The sequence below is a fragment of the Oryctolagus cuniculus genome, chromosome 15 (genome assembly GCF_051225735.1).
Source record: "Oryctolagus cuniculus isolate XC-2025 breed Fujian yellow rabbit chromosome 15, ASM5122573v1, whole genome shotgun sequence".
Lineage (NCBI taxonomy): Eukaryota > Metazoa > Chordata > Mammalia > Lagomorpha > Leporidae > Oryctolagus > Oryctolagus cuniculus.
Window position 1 is genome coordinate 13,494,098 of NC_142881.1, and position 18,228 is coordinate 13,512,325.

Below are 18,228 nucleotides of genomic sequence, written 5' to 3' on the forward strand. Positions count from 1 at the left end.
GAGAGGAGGCCCCGCCCCGGATGGGCCAGTGCCTGGGGGTGCCCATGCATCACCATGACCAGCAAGCTCCGAGCTCACACTCGGGCCTCAGAAGGGCTTTTGTGGGGACTGACATTTCGGGCCCAAATGTGAAATTCCTTGGCCCAGCGCACAGCCGAAAGGGCAGGGCTCTGATCAGGAACTCACTGCGGCTTGTCTGCCCTCTGAAGCCCACGCATTCAGGCCAGTTTGTTTTCAGCTGCAGTTTCAAAAAACAGCCACACAATTAAGGAACTAAGCCAAACGACAGGGGGCAGAGGGATGGTGGAGGCAGGACAAACGACAGGAGGCAGAGGGATGGTAGAGGCAGAGGGATGGTGGAGGCAGAGGGATGGTGGAGGCAGGACAGAGCTCTCAGCCTTCCCTGGAAATGAGAAGTCTTGGTCTCCTGCAAGTCAGAGAAAGAGAATGCTAAACTTCGCGGAGCCTTGGAAAAGACAAACCTTTGTGCGAGTGTTGCATGCCGGTCTCTGCGTGCAGGCGTGACTTCAGCCATTACAGTCACTGCCTGTGACCGCTCTCCCCCCCTTTCCCACTTGCTGGGATAGGCGCCGTTTTCTCATGTTGCTGCACCACTCTCTTATTTACATTTTATTCATCTTACTCCTCGCATCAAATAACAGTTTATTATTAAATTAAAAGCACTTTAAAAAGATTTATTTATCTTATTTGAAAGAATTAGAGAGAGAGGGAGAGCTCTATAGAGAGAAATCTTCTATCCACTGGTTCACTCCCCAGATGGCTGCAATGGCCAGGGTGAAGCCAGGCCAAAGCCAGGAGCCAGGAGCTTCGTCCAGGTGGGTGACAGGGACCCAAGCACTTGGGCCATCCTCCACTGCTTTCCCAGGCGCATTAGCAGGGAGCTGGATCAGAAGCGGAGCAGCGGGGACACCAACCAGCGCCCATCTGGGATGCCAGGGTTGTAGATGGCTGCTTTACCCACTATGCCACAATGCTGGCTCCTCAATAACATTTAAAATATGTGCATAAATAGAGCTGTTTTCTTTTGACGGGAAGTAAATGTCTAAGAGAAGGATTAACTAGTCAGAGTATCTCAGTGTCACCACAGGATTTTTCCAGAGAATCAAACTACTGAGTTACAATGGGGCCGTGTGTGTGTGGGTGAAAGTAAGGACGTGCTTACCAGCTTGTGGTCATTAGACACCCCGTGGTGTTGTTCACCCCATGTGTAATCAGCGAACAGACGTGACTCGTGAGACGGGGACCCTCTTCACGTGCTTACCGAACTGTAGTTAAGTTTATGCCTGTGAGTGTTCCCTGGGGAGTTTTGCACATTTTGCTCTTAGACTTTCTCACAAACACACACACACTCTCACACATATGCTCACCCACACACTCACATATACACACTCATACACACGCACATACATGCTTGCACACACACTCTCACACACACACACACATGCTCACCCACACACACACACATGCTGTACACATGCTCACATGCACACATATACACATAGGCTCTCACACTCATACATGGTCTCACACATACACACTCATACACATACGGTCACACACACACATACCCTCTCACATACACACTCACACATATACACACATGCTCACACACACACTTATACACACTCCTGTTAAGTCACATAGATACAATCTATTTCCTCATTATTTTTCTCTTCTCGTCAATTTTCTTAGTTACTAAAAACAGAAACTTAGCACTTAGAAGTTGAATATTCTGATTTTTTTCCTTTAATTCTTCTTGGCTTGGAACTCTATTGGGACACCAAGGAAAAGACAAGTGAAGAGACAACAAATGTTTCAGGGGCTAAAATCATTTTGTTTTATTAAACTCTCTGCCCTTGTGCTGCCCCCTGCACTTCCCACACTCTGGTGACCTGGGGTCCGCACAGTGGTTACCTGGGGTCCACACAGTGGGCTTCCGCCATGCTGCAAGTGAGCACTGCCCAGGTGCAGTGGCTTAGGGGAGGAGCCCTCTCCCTTTCCTCGCTCCCACTTCCCTGACGCCTGGGAAGGCCTTTGCTGGAGTATGTTGGGACCATTATCGGGCTGTGTAGCCATGGAGACCACACTGAAGGTAGCAGGCCTCTGGTGTGGTGGGCAGGGAGGGCCTGGCCTGGGGACCTCCATGTGGCCCCGGAAGCTGCTCCCTATCCTGTGCATGAAATGTGCTCTCTTGGGAGGCCGAGATGAAGGAGTGGAGTGCATGGCTATGCTAGTGAGTGCCCAGTGTAAAATGAGCAAACACAGGAGGGAGCTGAGGTTAGTATAAGCCCGAGACCCAACACAGTCATCCTCAACCATGGAGTGCGAGTCTCTATTATCGGGCACTTGTTATGTGCGGGATTCTAGGCCAAGCGTTCTACACACATTACCTCATTTAATGTTTACAACATCCCTGGATGCTGGATGCACTAATTATCCCCATTTTATAGATGTGACAGTAAAGCTTAATCAAGATCACAAACTAAGGAGTGACAAATCTGGGTTTGCAGCCCAGGTCTGTGACAAGTAGGAAGAGGCAGAAAAAATATCCTCATAGTATAGATAGGGAGACTGGGCATTGGATATGCTAGCTAACCTGCCCAAGGCCACAGAGCAAATGTGTGGCAGAGCCATGTCTTGGCGCCAAGGGTCCTAAGAGCAGGTCTGATGCTCTCTCCCCACTGTTCGGAGTGACAACTTCTGTTAGTGCTGTGCTCAGTGGAGGGAGGCAGGGGCAGATGCCCTTCTGGGGGTCCAGTTGGTTCTTTCCAACGTCAGAGGAGGTCCCAGGGAGAGGCTGCATGGGATCCAGTCTTGCTTGAGCCTGAAACCCATGCTCTGGCCACCCAGGACCCCCTGTCCATGGTTTGCCCTGCAGGATCATGGGATGTGGGCTAGGGAACAGCAAGGTGTCTTTGTCTCCATTCCACCAACTGTCATACTGCTCTTCTCATGTGTGGCCAACATCCCTTGGCCATGCAAGTAGGGAAGGATGAGAAATTTTTTTATTATTATTATTAAGATTTTATTTCCCTGGGAGGCGAAGTTACAGAGAGAGAGAGAGAGAGAGAGAGAGAGAGAGAGGTCTTCAATCTGCTGGTTCACTTCCCAAATGGCCACAATGACCAGGGCTCAGTGAGATTGAAGCCAAGAGCCAGGAGCTTCATCCAGGTCCCCCATGCAGGTTCATGGGCCCAAACACTTGGGCCATCTTCCACTGCTTTCCAAGGCCATTAGCAGGGAGCTGGACGGAAAGTGGAGCAGCCAGGACGTGAACAGGTGCCCATATGGGATGCGGGTGCCACAGGGGGCAGCTTTACCTGCTGTGCCACAACGCGGGCCCCTCAGACTTGTCTTTGCTCAGTGTACAGTGCTGTCCTTGCTTGTAGAATTGTGGAAAGTTAGAGAGATGGAGTCCTGGAAGTCAGGCGCCCCAGGAAGGACAGAACCATGGCATGGATGTGACCATTCACGCTCCCTGCAGGGGGCAGACATTGCCAAGCCATCAGCTCTGCACGCCTGTCCAGGGAGCTGCAAGGGGCCTCAGTGCCTTCTCGGGTGCTCCCAGGAGTCATCACCATGATCCATGTGGGTCATGCTCATCCAGGAGGGAGAGGGCTGGCGTTAGTCCCTAGTTCTACTGGGATTGTGTGACTCTGTACAAGAAATTGAGCTTCTCTGGGCTCTGGTTTCCACCCCATCATTCATTTGCTAGACCATGTACTCATTTCTTCCACAAACATTTGCTGAGAACAGACTGTGAGCCATGCTTGGGGCTGGGAGTTGGAGAGGAGGAGCCATCTGCTTCCGTGGGACAGGGACCCTGGCTCTTGTGCTCTGGGATTCCTTACTGTCCCGCTGAAGGCTCTCCTGGCCACATGGTCATTTCAGTTCACCCCGTTCCCTCTGCACTGTCCTCCTTGAGCCGTGACTGCTGGAATGTCCGGGCTTATCACCAGCCAGGAGTTCTGCGTGGCTGGGGTTTGCACAGTTCTGAAAATGCTGCTGAGAAAGGAACCAGCAGAAAGATCCCTGTGCTGTTTGAAATTCTTACCAAAAAATGTTTGGATAACCCTCCATTACCTGCGAAGGCATTTCTAAAGTTTACATTGCAGGCTCGAGCGAGTGTGGTATTTGGAGAAATCATTTCCTCTGGCCCTTGAATTTGTGCCCAGGAGCGGTCCTAGGGCAGTGCGTGTTGTATATGTGAAGTGTGTTTCGGAATGTTAATGGGGAGGCTGAGTCACCCCACGGTGGGGGGGGGGGCACAGGGGAGGGGGATGCATATCCTGGCCTTCCTGCTCTGATTTTTAAAATGCACCGAAGATCAGAGGTCAGGGTCTGACCTGTGCCCAGGCTTTCCGTGTAAGGGTTTATGGTGCATTAGAGGCAGTCTGAATATTTTTTTTTTATTATAAGGAGTCACCTCTGTTATATCCAACTTGTAGACAAACTTCTGGTGGCATATCAGAGGGTCCAAAGCAGTTTTTTTAGTGGACAATTCCAGGAAAGAATTCAGATTTGAACTAGTAACAGTGCTTCTTAACAAAAAAATTTATAAACATTTTTTAAAAAAGCTGCTCAGCCCATTATCTTCTGTATGTCTCCACCAGCTGAGAAAACTTTGCCTAGATCCATTCCCTCATTTGTAATACACTGGGTAAAGGCATTTTTGGGTTTTAAATATGTAAATTGAATAACAGTACCTATGCTACATTTACTGTGCTTAAATATCCCGAGCCTATTCTGAATGTATTATGTATATTGTTTCCCATAATAATCCTGCCTACAGTTTTTTTTGTAAAGATTTATTTTATTTAGTTGAAAGGCAGCATTACAGAGAGAGAGAGAGAGGGGGAGATAGGGAGAGAGATTTCATACACTGGTTCCCTCCCCAAATGGCTGAAATGGCTAGAGCTGGGCCAAGGTGAAACCAGGAGCCAGAACCAGGAGTGTCATTCGGGTCTCCCAAGTAGGGGTAGGGGCCCATCTTCTGCTGCTTTTCCCAGGTGCATTAGCAGGGAGCTGGATTGGAAGTGGAGTAGCTGGCATTTTATTTACATGAAAGGCATTGCAAGAAAGAAGAGAGAGAGAGCGAGATCTCTTATCCATGGGTTCACTGCCCAAATGTCCACAACAGCGGGGGCTGGGCAAGTCCAAAACCGGAAGCCAGAAACTCAATCTGGGTCTCTTACATGGGTGGCAGGGAGCTAAGTAGTTGGGTCATCACCTGCTGCCTCCCAGTGTGCACATTAGCAAGAAACTGGAGTCAGGAGCAGAGCCAGTCCTTGACCCCAGGCACTTTGATATGGGATGCAGATGTCCCTGCACCAAATACTCAGCCCCGGACCCTTCTGTACAGTGAAAAAATAGGCCCAGACAGGCATGTCCTCAGCCCTCCTGGGGGTTCCTGGTTTCCCTGCAGTCCCCGCTGACCCCAGGCTCTCTGGCACGCTGCTTCCTCCTGTGGCAATTTCCTTCCCCCTGGCCTGATGCCCTCCTTCTCCCCCACCAAGGACTCACTGCCCTCCTAAGCTGCTGATCCACCAGCAAATCTCAGTTTCTTCTGAGCTGGGGGCCAGTGGGGTTGCAGAAAGTCAGCTGGAGTGTTGGTGTGGGGGACTGTCCCTCCCAGCTGGGCACAGCCCCGTGTTCCTGCTTTGCTGACCAGTTCAGCATCTGCCATGTGCCGGGTACTAGACACTGCCTAGACCAGGGGTCTGGAGGTGAGCAGCCCACCAAGGGGGCTGGCTTGCCAGCACAGGTGGAGCAATGCCCCAACCTTTGCACGCTTCCCTTTCCCGGTCCTGTGAAGCAGCGAGGGACACCAGGAGAGTCAGGTGCACCCATGCCTGCTCCTTAATCACCGTGGCCATCACTGCAGCTGGGAAGGCAAACCCGAGGCAGGGTGTTCATCGTCTCTGCTGCTCCCCTGGAAACCTGGACTGTCTGCTCCCTGCCCCCGGCACTGGGACCTGCATGTCATCTCCCATCCTGCTCACATGTCCTCATGTCCCCGCGGCCGGGGTCTGGCGAGGGCAGCTGGTGCCCAGGGCCTTGCCACAGCAGGAGGCAGATGTCAGGAGCCGCAGAGTTCCTGCTGGTTCTGACAGGCTGCCAAGGCCAATGTCCTGACACTCGGGAAGATGCCTGATGGGGAGAGGCCCCCTGGCCAGCAGGGGTGCTGGGAAGGCGTCCTGAAAGCCGGAGGGCCCTGCCTGCTGATGAGGCGAAGTCACATTCTTGTGCCTGAAATCCCAGCACAGGGGAGGCAGGGGGCTGGGGGATGGAAGAGGTCGGGGTGAAGGCATCCACAGCTGAGGCAGACCAGGCTCACAAAGGACAAGGGGGTGGGACAGGAGAGCCCAGGAGAGCCATGGGATGGTCCAGCCCTGGGAGTGGAGCTGAGCATCCCTGTGGATAGACAGAGGGGCCTCCTAAGGGCAGTGCTGCCTGGCCAGCAGAGAGTGGAGGGAGGACAGCACAGAGACAGGTGGATGCGTGGGATACCGTGGGAGCTGGGGTGGAAAGGCTGTCCCAACAGGTCTCTCTGGGCTGGTGGTCTTGGACAGGGACCCTGGAGGATTCCTGGATGTGGGACAAGCAGAGGAGCAAGAGAAAGGGGTGCTAAGCCTGCTGAGAGAAGGGGCTTGTAACTGGGGTGGAGGAAGGCTGGGTGGTACCGTCTCCCTCGGCAGTCAGGGCTGCCCACAGTGCTGCGTGAGCACCGGGGAAGCCCAGTATGGTTGTGAGCACAGGCCTGACTCAGTCAGTGCTGTGTCTAATAGCTGGCATCACTGTCCACCTGTGCGTCCGTGCAATACTGGTAAACTGGGTGGACAGAGAGCCAGGGGCTGTACCTCTCTCCTCCCCTTCCAACCCAGGAGGCCTCTTCACTCAGCAGGAGACGGGAACAGAACCAGAAGGCAGCTGCAGGGCCAACAGAGGGCCAGGGCCAGCCCTTCCCTCTGCATCCTGATTTTCTGGGCCAGGCTGTAGCAGGGGCATTGCCTTTACCCTCCTTCCTGTCCACGTTTGGGTGCCACACACCCTGGCCTCCAGGCCCTGGCTGGGAACCCATCGCTTGGGTCTGGCCTCTGAGAAGGTGGGGGGTGGGGTCGTCTCAGCAGGCAAGCAGCCTCTCTGTAGGGAAAGGGTGCTCCACAGGACACTGGCTGCACCCCACATACCTCCACTACTCACTGCTCTGCACAGCTGGCCACTGCTGGCTAGCGAAATGATGCCTGTGACTCTTAGCTGCTTTCTGGACTCCAGGCCATGTGCATGATGCCAAGGAAGCACATCACATGTGTCATCTCACCGAATCCTCTTCAGTCTTAGAAGTGTATGTGGGTGGGCCGGCACCGCGGCTCACTAGGCTAATCCTCCACCTTGCAGCGCTGGCACACCAGGTTCTAGTCCCGGTCAGGGCGCCGGATTCTGTCCCGGTTGCCCCTCTTCCAGGCCAGCTCTCTGCTGTGGCCAGGGAGTGCAGTGGAGGATGGCCCAAGTGCTTGGGCCCTGCACCCCATGGGAAACCAGGATGAGTACCTGGCTCCTGCCATCGGATCAGCGCGGTGCGCCGGCCACAGCGCGCCAGCCACGGCAGCCATTGGAGGGTGAACCAACGGCAAAAAGGAAGACCTCTCTCTCTGCCTCTCTCTCTCACTGTCCACTCTGCCTGTCAAAAAAAAAAAAAAAAAAAAAAAAGAGAGAGAGAGAGAAGTGTATGTGGGTGGAGGTGTCTCCTGTCATACCCATTTCTCAGATGAGAGTCTTGAAGCTTAGGGACTGCATTTGGGATTTTTGATGCAGGCGAGAGAAGGCACATTTCCTGTTACATTCCCACTCTGTCAGCACCTTCTGAGCAGAGCAGGGTCTCTGGGCTCTCCCAGCAGCCCTCTGCCCACCTGGCCATCCCTGAGGGCAGCAGAATGAAGCGTCCCCTCGGTGTCCTTTGGCATACGCTGTCCATCTCAGGAAGTCAGGGACAGCGGAGGTGGATCCCGTCTCTGGCGCCCAAGGGCTGTATGTGCTGTTGAGATCATCGCTTAACCCCACTAAGCCTGCTTCCTTATCTGCAAGATGCTACAGTTACAGGGAGAAAAGGAGATGCGTCGCCTCGTGGCAGGCACCAGCGAGGGCCCCTCTAACGGTGGTCGCTAGGTTCGCAGCCGCGCCCCCCTTGCCAAGGCGGGGTGATGGCACGGGGCCCCAGGAGCCCCCGGCCGGGCAGAACAGGTGCCAGCGGCGCGCGTGTGGCGGCCGGGGACAGGGACTGAATCAGAAGCCTTGCATTATTAACGCCGTTATTCTCAGACCTCCGAGGCCGGATCCCATACACAGGGAAGGCGCGCTCCGCCTCCGCCTCCAGCGCCTCGCCGGGCGAGTTGCCATGGAGTCCTCGCGCGGTGTGGAGGCGGACGCCTGCGACGGTGCCCAGGGCCCGGCCCCGCGCGCGTCCTGGGTCTGCCACCCTGGCCCGCTCCTCTGGGACCCTGGGAATAAACCGGAGGGGCCGGAGCGGGCGTCTCCTGGAGGCTGGGGAGTGTGCGGTGCCGGCTGAAGGCTTCGGGCCCGGCCATTGGGTGCCTTCCAAAGAACGGACGCAGCGCGGGGCCCGGGGCTCCCTCCAGAATCAGCCCCCGGCGCTCGCGGAGCCGCGCTCCCGGCCGTGCGGCCACCCCCAGCTCAGGCCGGCCCTGGGGCGCGCCCCCGGTCCTCAAGCCCGCGAGAGGAGGGGGCCGGGCCTCGGAGCGGCTCGGGGCGGGCGGGGCGCGGGTGCGGGGCTGCGCCCGCCTCGCTCCGCCTTCTCGCGTTGGCCCCGGCTCAGCGGGGCGGGCCGGGGAGGAGCGCGGGGAGGAGCCCGGGCTGCGGCGGCGGCCGCGTCAGAGCGGTGCTCCCGCTGTCCGGCGCCTCAGTCCCCGAGGACGCGCAGAGGGACCCTCACAGACTCACGCAAGGGCGCTGCGCCGAGGGCTCCTCTCGCGCGCCGAGGCTGCTCGACCATGGCGGACAAGGAGGCTGGCGGCAGCGACAGCGGGTCCCGAGGTGAGCGCGGGGCGCGGGTCCTGCGGCTGCGGCAGCCGGGGCAGGGCAAGGATGAGGCGCGACGGGCCGGTGCCCCGCAGTCCACTCGCGGGCAGTGGTAAAAGCGAGCGCGCCCACTGCATCCTGCTGCCCTCGCAGACCGGGCAGGGGTCAGCGCCGCGGCGGGGCTGGGGGCCCAGGAGGCCGGAGGTGGGCTGCTGCTCCGTCACGTGCTGCTCCCCCGGCCGGGGTGCCCACACTGCGACGGGGACCGCAGTCCCAGCCGGGGCACCCTGGCTGTTCCAACCGCGGGGTGGCGCCTCCTGTGGGGCCGCGTGCGAGTCCGAGAACCGCCCCTCCTGTCCGTGGCCTGGGCGGGCCGCTAAATGGCCGGCTGCGGAGTGGCCAGGACTCCGCAGAGGCTCATTTCCGTGACTCAGCCAGGCGGGGGTGGGCGCCTGGGAAAATCAGAGACGGGGACCTGGCCACTCACCCAGTCCTGCCCGGGCTCCAAGCGAGCGCCGGGGCTGGGGGCTGCAGCTGCGGCCGAACCACAGCCCTCCTCCTTCTTCGCCCAGCCCCAGGGACGCACTGGGCTTGGGGTGGGCGGAGCGGCGGGGGCCCGACGGTCCCCTCCTTGCGGGCGGCAGGGTAGGGGGCCCCGGGTGCGGACGACCGGCGCTCGAATTCTGCAAATGTGCCAGGGACGCTTTGCTTAGGGAGCGTAATTAGGGCTCAGGAGGAGGGAGGGTAGCGGGAGAGGACCAGGGAAGGGGGCTGGGTTAGCGCAGGAGCGGCTCGGAGCCCAGGGCCGTAAATCAAGTCTTCCGCCACGGGGAGCTCGGGCTGGCCAGGATTCCAGGCTCCCTTGGGTCCCAAGGAAGGGAAAGTTGGGCGCATCGGGGCGCCGCGCGTCCCTGATCCGAGAGCCCTGGGGTGAGTGGAGCCGGGCCCCGTAGCTTTCCCCGGAGCTGCGGAAAAGCCGCCTTTGGAGGGTGAAATTAAAATGCCCTCACGCCTGGGAAATGCAGCCGGGATAGGAGCGCTCGCCTCTGCGGGGTCCCCAAAGCCGAGGAAACTGAGTCTCAGGGGCGCAGAGCCGCCCTGGGCGCTTGCTCCAGTGTCTCGCTGCGGGTGGCCGCCGGCCCCCGCCCTCTGCTGCACTCCCAGCCGCACCTGCCCCCTCCCCAGCCCATTGTTCCTGCGGATCTGGGAGGTGCCTCCCCACGCGGCGCTGCAGTGGTGGGGGAGTGCAGGCTGGGGGTGGGGGATCCTGGCAGGGCTCACTCCTGGGAGGGGCGGTGGAGAGCCCAGACCATGCCCCAAAGCACCAGAACCCGCAGCTCTCTCCTGCCCTTGCCTGGCTGGCACACACACCGGCAAGGGTCAGGCAGCTGTCTTTGTCTGAACCTTCCTCAGCAACTGCATTGACTCCTGTCTCTCACCCTTTTCCCCTTTCCATTGGTGGAAGATATTAGGATGCTGGAGTGGCACTGGAATGGCTAGTCCAAGAGTTGGCGAGCCGGTTTCTTGTCTCTGTTGCTGGGTGGAGTGGGTGGTTGTGTGGAGTGCAAGGGGGGCGTAGGATCTGTCAAATGGGAAGAGGAAACAGAGATGAATGCCCACTCTGCAACTCCGCTGCACCCTGTAAAATGAAGCTGGTGCCCACCTCTCCCCTGCACACACACACACACACACACACACGCGAGCCAGGGCTGGGAGAGATCCCTGTCCACCCTGGGGACACAAATGCCGGTGGACTGGGCCACCTGCCACTGCACTTCCATGCTGTACAGTTCAAGGTGAGACTGCCCGGTGCATGGACTCCAGACTCAGCCACCTGAGGAGCCGGCTGGAACTCCATGTGTCTCTCCAGGCTGCCATTCCTCCATCTGTAAATGGGGGGGGGGGAGGGTAGGTGGGTGCGGATATTAACAGTAGTGCGTAGGAGCAGTCTGCTGCTCCTCCCCCATCCCACCGTGCATCCGTTTCTAAAGCGTCCTCGCTGCAGTCTGTAAACATGCATGATTTTATCTAAGTCTTCTAACAAACCTGTTCCAGCCTTCCTCTTTGCCGGGTTGGGAAGTCTACACACAGGCGAGTGACCTAGCCACGGTCACACATCCAGGAAGTGTTGGTTGGGCCCCAGGCCATCAGACTGCAGGGATTGGAGCCCCTCAGTGAGGTGGAAGTGGTGGGTGGTGACCCCTCTGTTAGGAGCATCGACCGGGGGTTGTCTCAAGGAATGAGAGCCCCACGCATCACACCGTGTTGGGACGGTGGCCTGTGGGCACCCCAGTGGTGCAGGGATTGGGTGGGGAGCGGGTAGGCAGAGTGTTGAAGCGAGGTGGCAGGTACTAGGGGCTCCCTGCTGTTCCGGTGACTTTCTGTACACTTGCACTTTTGAAGGTGGGCAGCGTGCTGACAAGACCTTCAGCCCCACCCTGCCCCCATGGCTCTGGGGCTGCACCCTGGGCCAGCTCCTGGGGTGGCTGAGTCAGGTCTAGGCATGCACAGTGGAAGCCTTGTAATTCTGTGCAGGGTGGGGGCAGAGGGGAGGCATGGTGGGCAGGCAGGCCCACCTGGGCTCCGGGGTCCTGGAGGCCTCGCACCAGTGGCCCTTGGAGATGGGATTCTCGCTGTCTCAGCAGTTAGTCATAGCACAAACATGCGTTCGAAACCCTGACATTTACTGAGGGCTTAGTGTGGGCTGAAACCTGGGCCCGACCACACTGGTTGTTGAATGAACGCCTCTAGGCGGGGGGCTCTGTCACCCATGCTGCACCCAAGGAGAAATGCAGCAGGCCGGGCGGCACAAGGCTGGAACAGGGCTGAGTGAGGGTTGGGGCTCAGGCCATTGGGCGTGGGGTCCGGGCGGTCACGCTGTGTGTCCTCCTCTAGCAACGTGCCTGGTGTGTTGTGGGCTCTCAGGGAACCGGGCCGAGTGTGCGAGTGACCGAGCATGTGGCTAGCAGACAGTGCGTCCGCCTCTTTCTGTGCCCACCCCACTATGGACGGAAGTGGACGGGGCTGTTTGCCTTCCCCAGAGGAACCAAACAAAGGTCATGATGGGGAAGGCTGCTTAGGGTTCTGGCTGCAGGGTCCGCTTCCCAGTTAACAGCTGCCTCTGCAGCTGTGCCCTCTGCCACGGGGGCCTCACTCGCTACCTGTGTGTGTCCCTTACACACTGTCTTGTGTATCCCAGAACCCGATGATCTCCCCTGCCTTTGTCTAGCAAACTTCTACTCATCCTTCAAAACCCAGTTCAGGTGTCACTTTTCCAGAAGCCTTCTGGGTCTCGTGTCTATGTGAGATCCACCTGCGTGGTCCCCCAGCTTTGGTACTCAACCATTGGTGACCCCAGCCCGTGTTTGTGGAGGGCCTGTCATGGTGCCAGCTTTATATGCAGGAATCCAATTTCCTCCTCCAACAACCTCACGAGGCTGGAACTGTTATGATTACCCGTTTGCAATGAGGCCATTGCAGAGCTTTGAGCAATTCAGTAACTTGGCCAGCTGTTGAAGACTGGAGTGGGCGAGAGGTCAGTCGTGGGGCCCAGGAACTTATGCTGTTTCTCTCAGGGCCTTTTCTCTCAAATGGGACAAGAACCATGTCTTTGATTTCCTTGTTTAAGTAATGGCACATAGTAGGTGCTCAATAAATGTCTTACTGTGTGCTGAGTCAGCAAGACCAGCAGCGGGAAATGGCATCCACTTCCTGCCCACTCCACAGCGGCGGCTTCTAGAAACGTGGATGCACAGAAACGGGCCAAGCTGGAGGGGGGTGGCGGGCGGGGCTCTGCCAGCTCAGAAGAGATGCGGCTTTGATTCCCACAAGCCTCTGAGTGACGACTCAATCTTGTGGGGGCCAAATGCTCTCTTGTCATATAAATAGGGCTCTTTGGGAAGGGAGAAAGCGGCTTTATGACTGCTGTGCATAATTAGAGTGGCAGAGAGGAATCAGGGGCTTTTAATGAATGAGCAGCATGTGGCAGGGAGGGTGTGGCTGTCCAGAGCCTGGGCATCCGAGGCGGGAGAGGGTTGGTCCAGGAGCAGATAGCATGCCGAAATGAAACCGGAAGCTACAGGCCCCGCCGATGCCAGCTCTGCAGGTTTCTAGCTGCATCCTGGCTATTGCACGTGACTCCCAGTCCTGCTCTTTTCCAAGCTGTGCAGTAGCAGGTGCAGTGAGAGGAGGACCGAAGGCTGTTATCAGCGCCAGCTGAACTTTCCTTTCCTGGTCTCTGAAAGGGGTGCACAGATCCGTGGTGGGAGTCCTGGGGATACGAAATGGGCAGGAAATGGTTTTGTCATGTATCAACCTCTTTGCCCGTGAGAGGAAGAGTGAGGTGGCCTTCCTACTTCTCCCTGTACCCTTGCCCACCAAGATCATGTGGCCCAGTGGGTCAAGCTATTTTGCTTTCCTTGGGGTTTGTAGAAAGAGGGCAGAGCAGAGTCTGACTCGGGCTAAGTGGGGTGAATGCTCAGGTCCCGACTGCTTTAGACCTGCATCCTGCACGTGCCGAGGCAGGGCCCCTGGACGTGACATAGGAACCCTTGGTGCTCCCTCCCGCAGAGTCTACCAGGAGGAGATGAGAGTGATGGCAGCTGGAGGCCCATGCTGGCCTTGAGTGGATGTGAGCCAGGAACTATCCTTTGGTCATTGGACAGCCCTCTGGGGTTAGCTGCCAGCCTGCTTCTCCCATAAGAGTCACCTGCAAAGCTTCCCAAAAGTCCTGATGCCCAGGCCTCGCCCACGAGGGTGGAGCCCACTTTGTGAGTCAGCGAATCGTAGCTGTCAGGCCTGGGACCTTCATTCCCTGACCCTGACCCCTGGCCGTCAGTGGCAGCAGATTTTCCTTAAGCAGCGGTTCTGTGCTAAAGGCTTCCCTTGTATCATCTCATTTAATCTGCACAGACACCCATGAAGTGGGTGATTTTACGTAGGGAGAAACTGGGGCTCAGAGGATTTGAATTCATTCATAGGTGATGCAGTACCTGGAGGCCCCGTGAGAACAGAACTCGGCGCTGTTGGCCAAAGGTGTATCCTGTCCCCAGGTGACTGCTTTCCAAACTTCTTGAGGGACCTACCATCCAGGCCTTGATTGACCAACTCTTTAGAAAATGAGCCCATTTAAAGAAAATGCGTTTCTCTTGGGAAAACGCTATCAGTGTCATAAATAGGAAGCCCGTGCCACTTGCCATGAACAGAAAGGAACCCAGCACGAATGCACAGAAGCATTTATCACACGGCAGCTGGAGCCGTTGCCCACAGAACGCTTTGTGCCAGCTCTGGCGACAGCGGGAGACCAGAGAGTGCCCCTCCCAGGGACCTTCACTGGGGTGGGCTGCATTGGGGAGACTGGGTAGAGAAGAAAGAATGTTCCAGCAGCATTTTACAGGGGCGGTCAGCTTGGATTCCAATCCCAGCTGCAGTTTTGGGATTTTGGCCCAAGTTGTTGGCTGCCTTGTCTCCACCCCAGTTTCATCCTCTGTGAAGTGGGAATCATGATGGACTGGCTTTTACCTACACCCATAACCCACGCTGGGTGCTGAGAGTGCCTCCTGGTGCATGGTAAACGCTTGCTGTTAATCCCCATGGAAGTAGGTAGGGAAGGTAGCAGCGACTGCATTTTGTCCAGATGGGCCGACCCCGCTGGAGTTGCACAGAGCCACATGGTGTCTAGTCCAACAGACCCAGCATGTTAGGGACAGCAGGTTAGGTTCTTGACTGCTTTTGGCTTCCAATTGCCCCTTTGCCAAGACTCTGAGCTCCCCACTCACTGGGTTTCCTGACTGGCGTAGCCAGTGGGGTTCAAGGTCTTTGCATCCCTGGACTCTATCCAGAGCTACCTGACCTCTGTCCTCAGGTGGAGTCCACCCTCAGACAGGCTCCACCTCTGTGCTGGGTCCCCAGATGTGGAGCTTTGTGGTGGCCAGGACCACCCCTCAGTGTTCACTCTTGACCATGTCCTGGCTTGCAGCTGCTCCATGGCATCCCTTGTGGGGAACCCCGACCTGCAGGGTTTGGGCCCTGAGTCCAGTCCCCTTGTGTTTGGAGTGACCATGTGTTTGGGTTTGCTGGGATGGTGCTAGCTTCTGCCCCTTGTCCACTGAAGTTATTAACAGTGACTCCTTTCCCTTTCTAAGTTTCTCAGTTTGGAAGATGCTACTTACCTTTGTTCTCTTCGCAGCCATGTGGACCCAAGTGGGGTGAGGGAGGCAGTAGGGTGTGAGGTTAAACCTGAGCTTTGGGCTCTGAAACATCTGGGCTCAGCTGTGTTGGACATCTGGGTCTAACATGGCTGCCCCCTCCATTCCTTCTGCTGCTCGCAAGGGGATAATTAATGATCTTTGCTCCATTGGGGCGCTGGGAGGATTCGGCAAGAGGATATATGTCAAGTGCTTAGTGCGAACCTGGCGCACAGAGGGTGCTCAGGAAATGTCAATCATTTTGTTATTGTCAGTGCAGGTGATTTGGGAGGTGTGATGGTGAAACGTAGGAGCCGGAGCCAAACTGCCCAGGTTCAAACCAGGGCTGTGTTATCCACCTGTTAGATGATCCTGGCGAGTTGCTTAAGCCCACTTTTCTCATCCACAAGATATGGACTATAGCAATGTCTGCACATCGGCTCTGCGAGGAGTAAATGAGTTTATTACAAGAAGAGCACCTAGAACAGAGCTGAGCATGAAGTAGACAGTGAACTAATGCTAGCTCTTGTGACTAGTTGTTGTTATGAACTAATGTTCCAAGTTACATTCTCCTAGGCAGGAGGAATCATGCAATGTATTCATTTCCTATTGCTATCATAAAAATTACCATAAATTTAGTGGCTTTAAACAATGCAAGTTTATTATCTGGAGGTCATAGCTAAGCCCCACGTGGATCTCCCTGGGCTGATCCAGGGTGCTGGTGGAGCTCTGTTCCTTCTGGAAACTTGAGACGAGACCCATCTCCCTGCCTGTGCAGATCTGCGCAGGTCACCTACATCCCTTGGCTCACGGTCTCTTCATCACCCACCCTCCAGTGTTAGCTCCCCCCTGCCTGCCTCTGCCCCCTCTCTCCTTCCCCCCTTTTGGGAAAGGATTAGCCTTGGCTAATCCAGGGCAATCTCATCTCTCAAGATATTTAATTTAATCACATCTGTGAAGTCCCTTTTGTCATGTGGTCACACAGGCTCCAGGAAACACCACATGGACAAATCTAAAGGATGGCGACTGAGCCTAGCACAGCCAGGAATATTGGTGCCTTGTCTGGGTTTAGGAGTATTAGAACTCCTTCCATCTCCCCCAGGAGCTGACTCAAGATCAGTGTCTGCCATTCAGATTCCTCATGCACCTGCCACACATCCTCTCCCCTGGAGTTTGGACTGTTGATCACCCTTGAGATTTTTATTTTTAATGTTATTTGAGGGGCAGAGAAAGAGCAGAGGAGAGCAAGAGAGTGCTCCCATCTGCTGACACACTCCCCGAATGTCTGCAATGGGCGGAGCTGGGCCAGGCTAAAGCCAGGAGCTGGGAACTTCATCCCTGTCTCCCACGTGGGTGGCAGGCATGCAAGCACTGTTGCCTCCCAGGGTCTGCATTCTCGGGAAGCTGGAGTCAGGAGCTGGAGCCAGGCAGCAAACCCAGGCATTCTGATGTCAGACAAGAGACTCCTAACCCGTGTCTTAACCTCTAGGCCCAACACCCACCCTTAGCCCTTGACATGGATGCAGACTTGGTAGGGTCACTGGAGACATTGCCTCTTTCAGGGCTGGGTTAGCCCCTTCTTAGTGGCCTATGGATTCTTGAAGACCTGAATCAAAGGTTTATTGGCTCCCAAGCAAGAAAAAAGTATTAAGGTATTAGAGAATTAGTGAAATGGCTATAAAATGTCATATTATATTTGCTTTTGCTATGTAACAGACCATCCCAACATTCACTGCTTAAAACAAGTCATCTGATTTGTTCAGGACTCCGTGGGCAGGCCTTGGTCAGTGGTGCTTTTGTGGGGCCCACTCACTGTCATTTACATGGCTGCTGCCTTGTGTTGGCCCAGCTGGACAGCACAGTCCCACATGGCCTCACTCCTGGTTCTGGGCTTGGCGCTGGCTATCAGCCTGGCTCCTCTCTTCTGTAGTCTTTTATCCTCCAGGAGGCTGGCTCAGGCTTTTTTACAGCGGTCCAAGGGCAGCAGGTGGATGGCCGGGAGGGGAAGCTGCCAGGCCTGGGACCCTCCTGGGAGGCCGTGTGAAGCCGCTGCTCCTGCAGCACGGAGGCAGCCCACATACCAGAGGTGCAGGAGCAGAGGCTCCCGTCAGTGGGAGGGATGGCCAGGAATTTGTGCTATTTTTATTTCTTTTTCATTTTCCAAAAATATTTATTTATTTGAAAGGCAGAGTTACACAGAGGCATAGAGAGAGAGAAAGAGAGAGAGAGAGAGACAGAGACAGAGACAGAGAGAGAGAGAGGTCTTTCTTCAGCTGCTTCAGTCCCCAAATGGCTGCAATGGCCAGAGCTGGGCCAATCTGAAGCCAGGAGCCAGGAGCTTCATCCGGGTCTCCAACACGGGTATAGGGGGCCAAAGGACTTGGGCCATCTTCTTACTGCTTTCCCAGGCACATTAACAAGAGGCTGGATCACAAATAGAGCAGCCAGGACTCGAACCAGCACCCATATGGGATGCGGGCACTGCAGGCTGGGGCTTTAGCCCAATGCACCACAGCTGGCCCCGTGTGCTATTTTTAATCTGACAGAGTCAGTTTGACTAAAATGTTACCAGTAGGTACTTAAGGAAATTGTATTATGTTTGAAATCCACTCGTAGTCTTCTCACTTCTGAAGACTTGCTGGGAGTGCCTGAAGATGATCTCACACTTGAAATTATTCATCTGTTGTGTTACAACACATGTCTGTAATTGATAAATACGGGAGCGATGTTGGGGACCTGAAGATTTTGTTGGCTCATTCACAATTTATTCGAGTATGTTTGTGTTCTTGATACATTCAGACATTCTTTTTTATGATTAAAGGATAATATATGAAGAACTGAAAAAGAAAAATAAGGCTAAGGACCCATAGATGAACCTTCCATTAGTACATGTCACGACTGTTTTAGGATCTTTCCACACTCTAAGCTCTCTAGGGAAGCTGAGAGGTAGATGAAAGACCTAGGAAAACTCAGCCTGTAAGAGAAT

General features: G+C 55.7%; 1 protein-coding gene across 7 annotated transcripts in view; it reads left to right on the forward strand.

Annotated features, from left to right (window-relative positions):
* Window positions 1-18,228, forward strand: part of HSPA12A (heat shock protein family A (Hsp70) member 12A) — a 146,813-nt gene that overhangs the window by 73,417 nt on the left and 55,168 nt on the right. Inside the window, exon 1 of one of the 7 annotated variants that reach the window (XM_051824197.3) lies at window positions 8,816-9,072. The exons of 5 other annotated variants lie outside the window; for them this stretch is intronic. In XM_051824197.3, coding sequence (XP_051680157.3) covers window positions 9,030-9,072 — 43 coding nt within the window. In that variant the 5' untranslated portion in view covers window positions 8,816-9,029. Of the gene's footprint in view, window positions 1-8,815; window positions 9,073-18,228 lie in introns of those variants that run through there. One more of the 7 variants, XM_017348606.4, reaches the window with a different exon arrangement.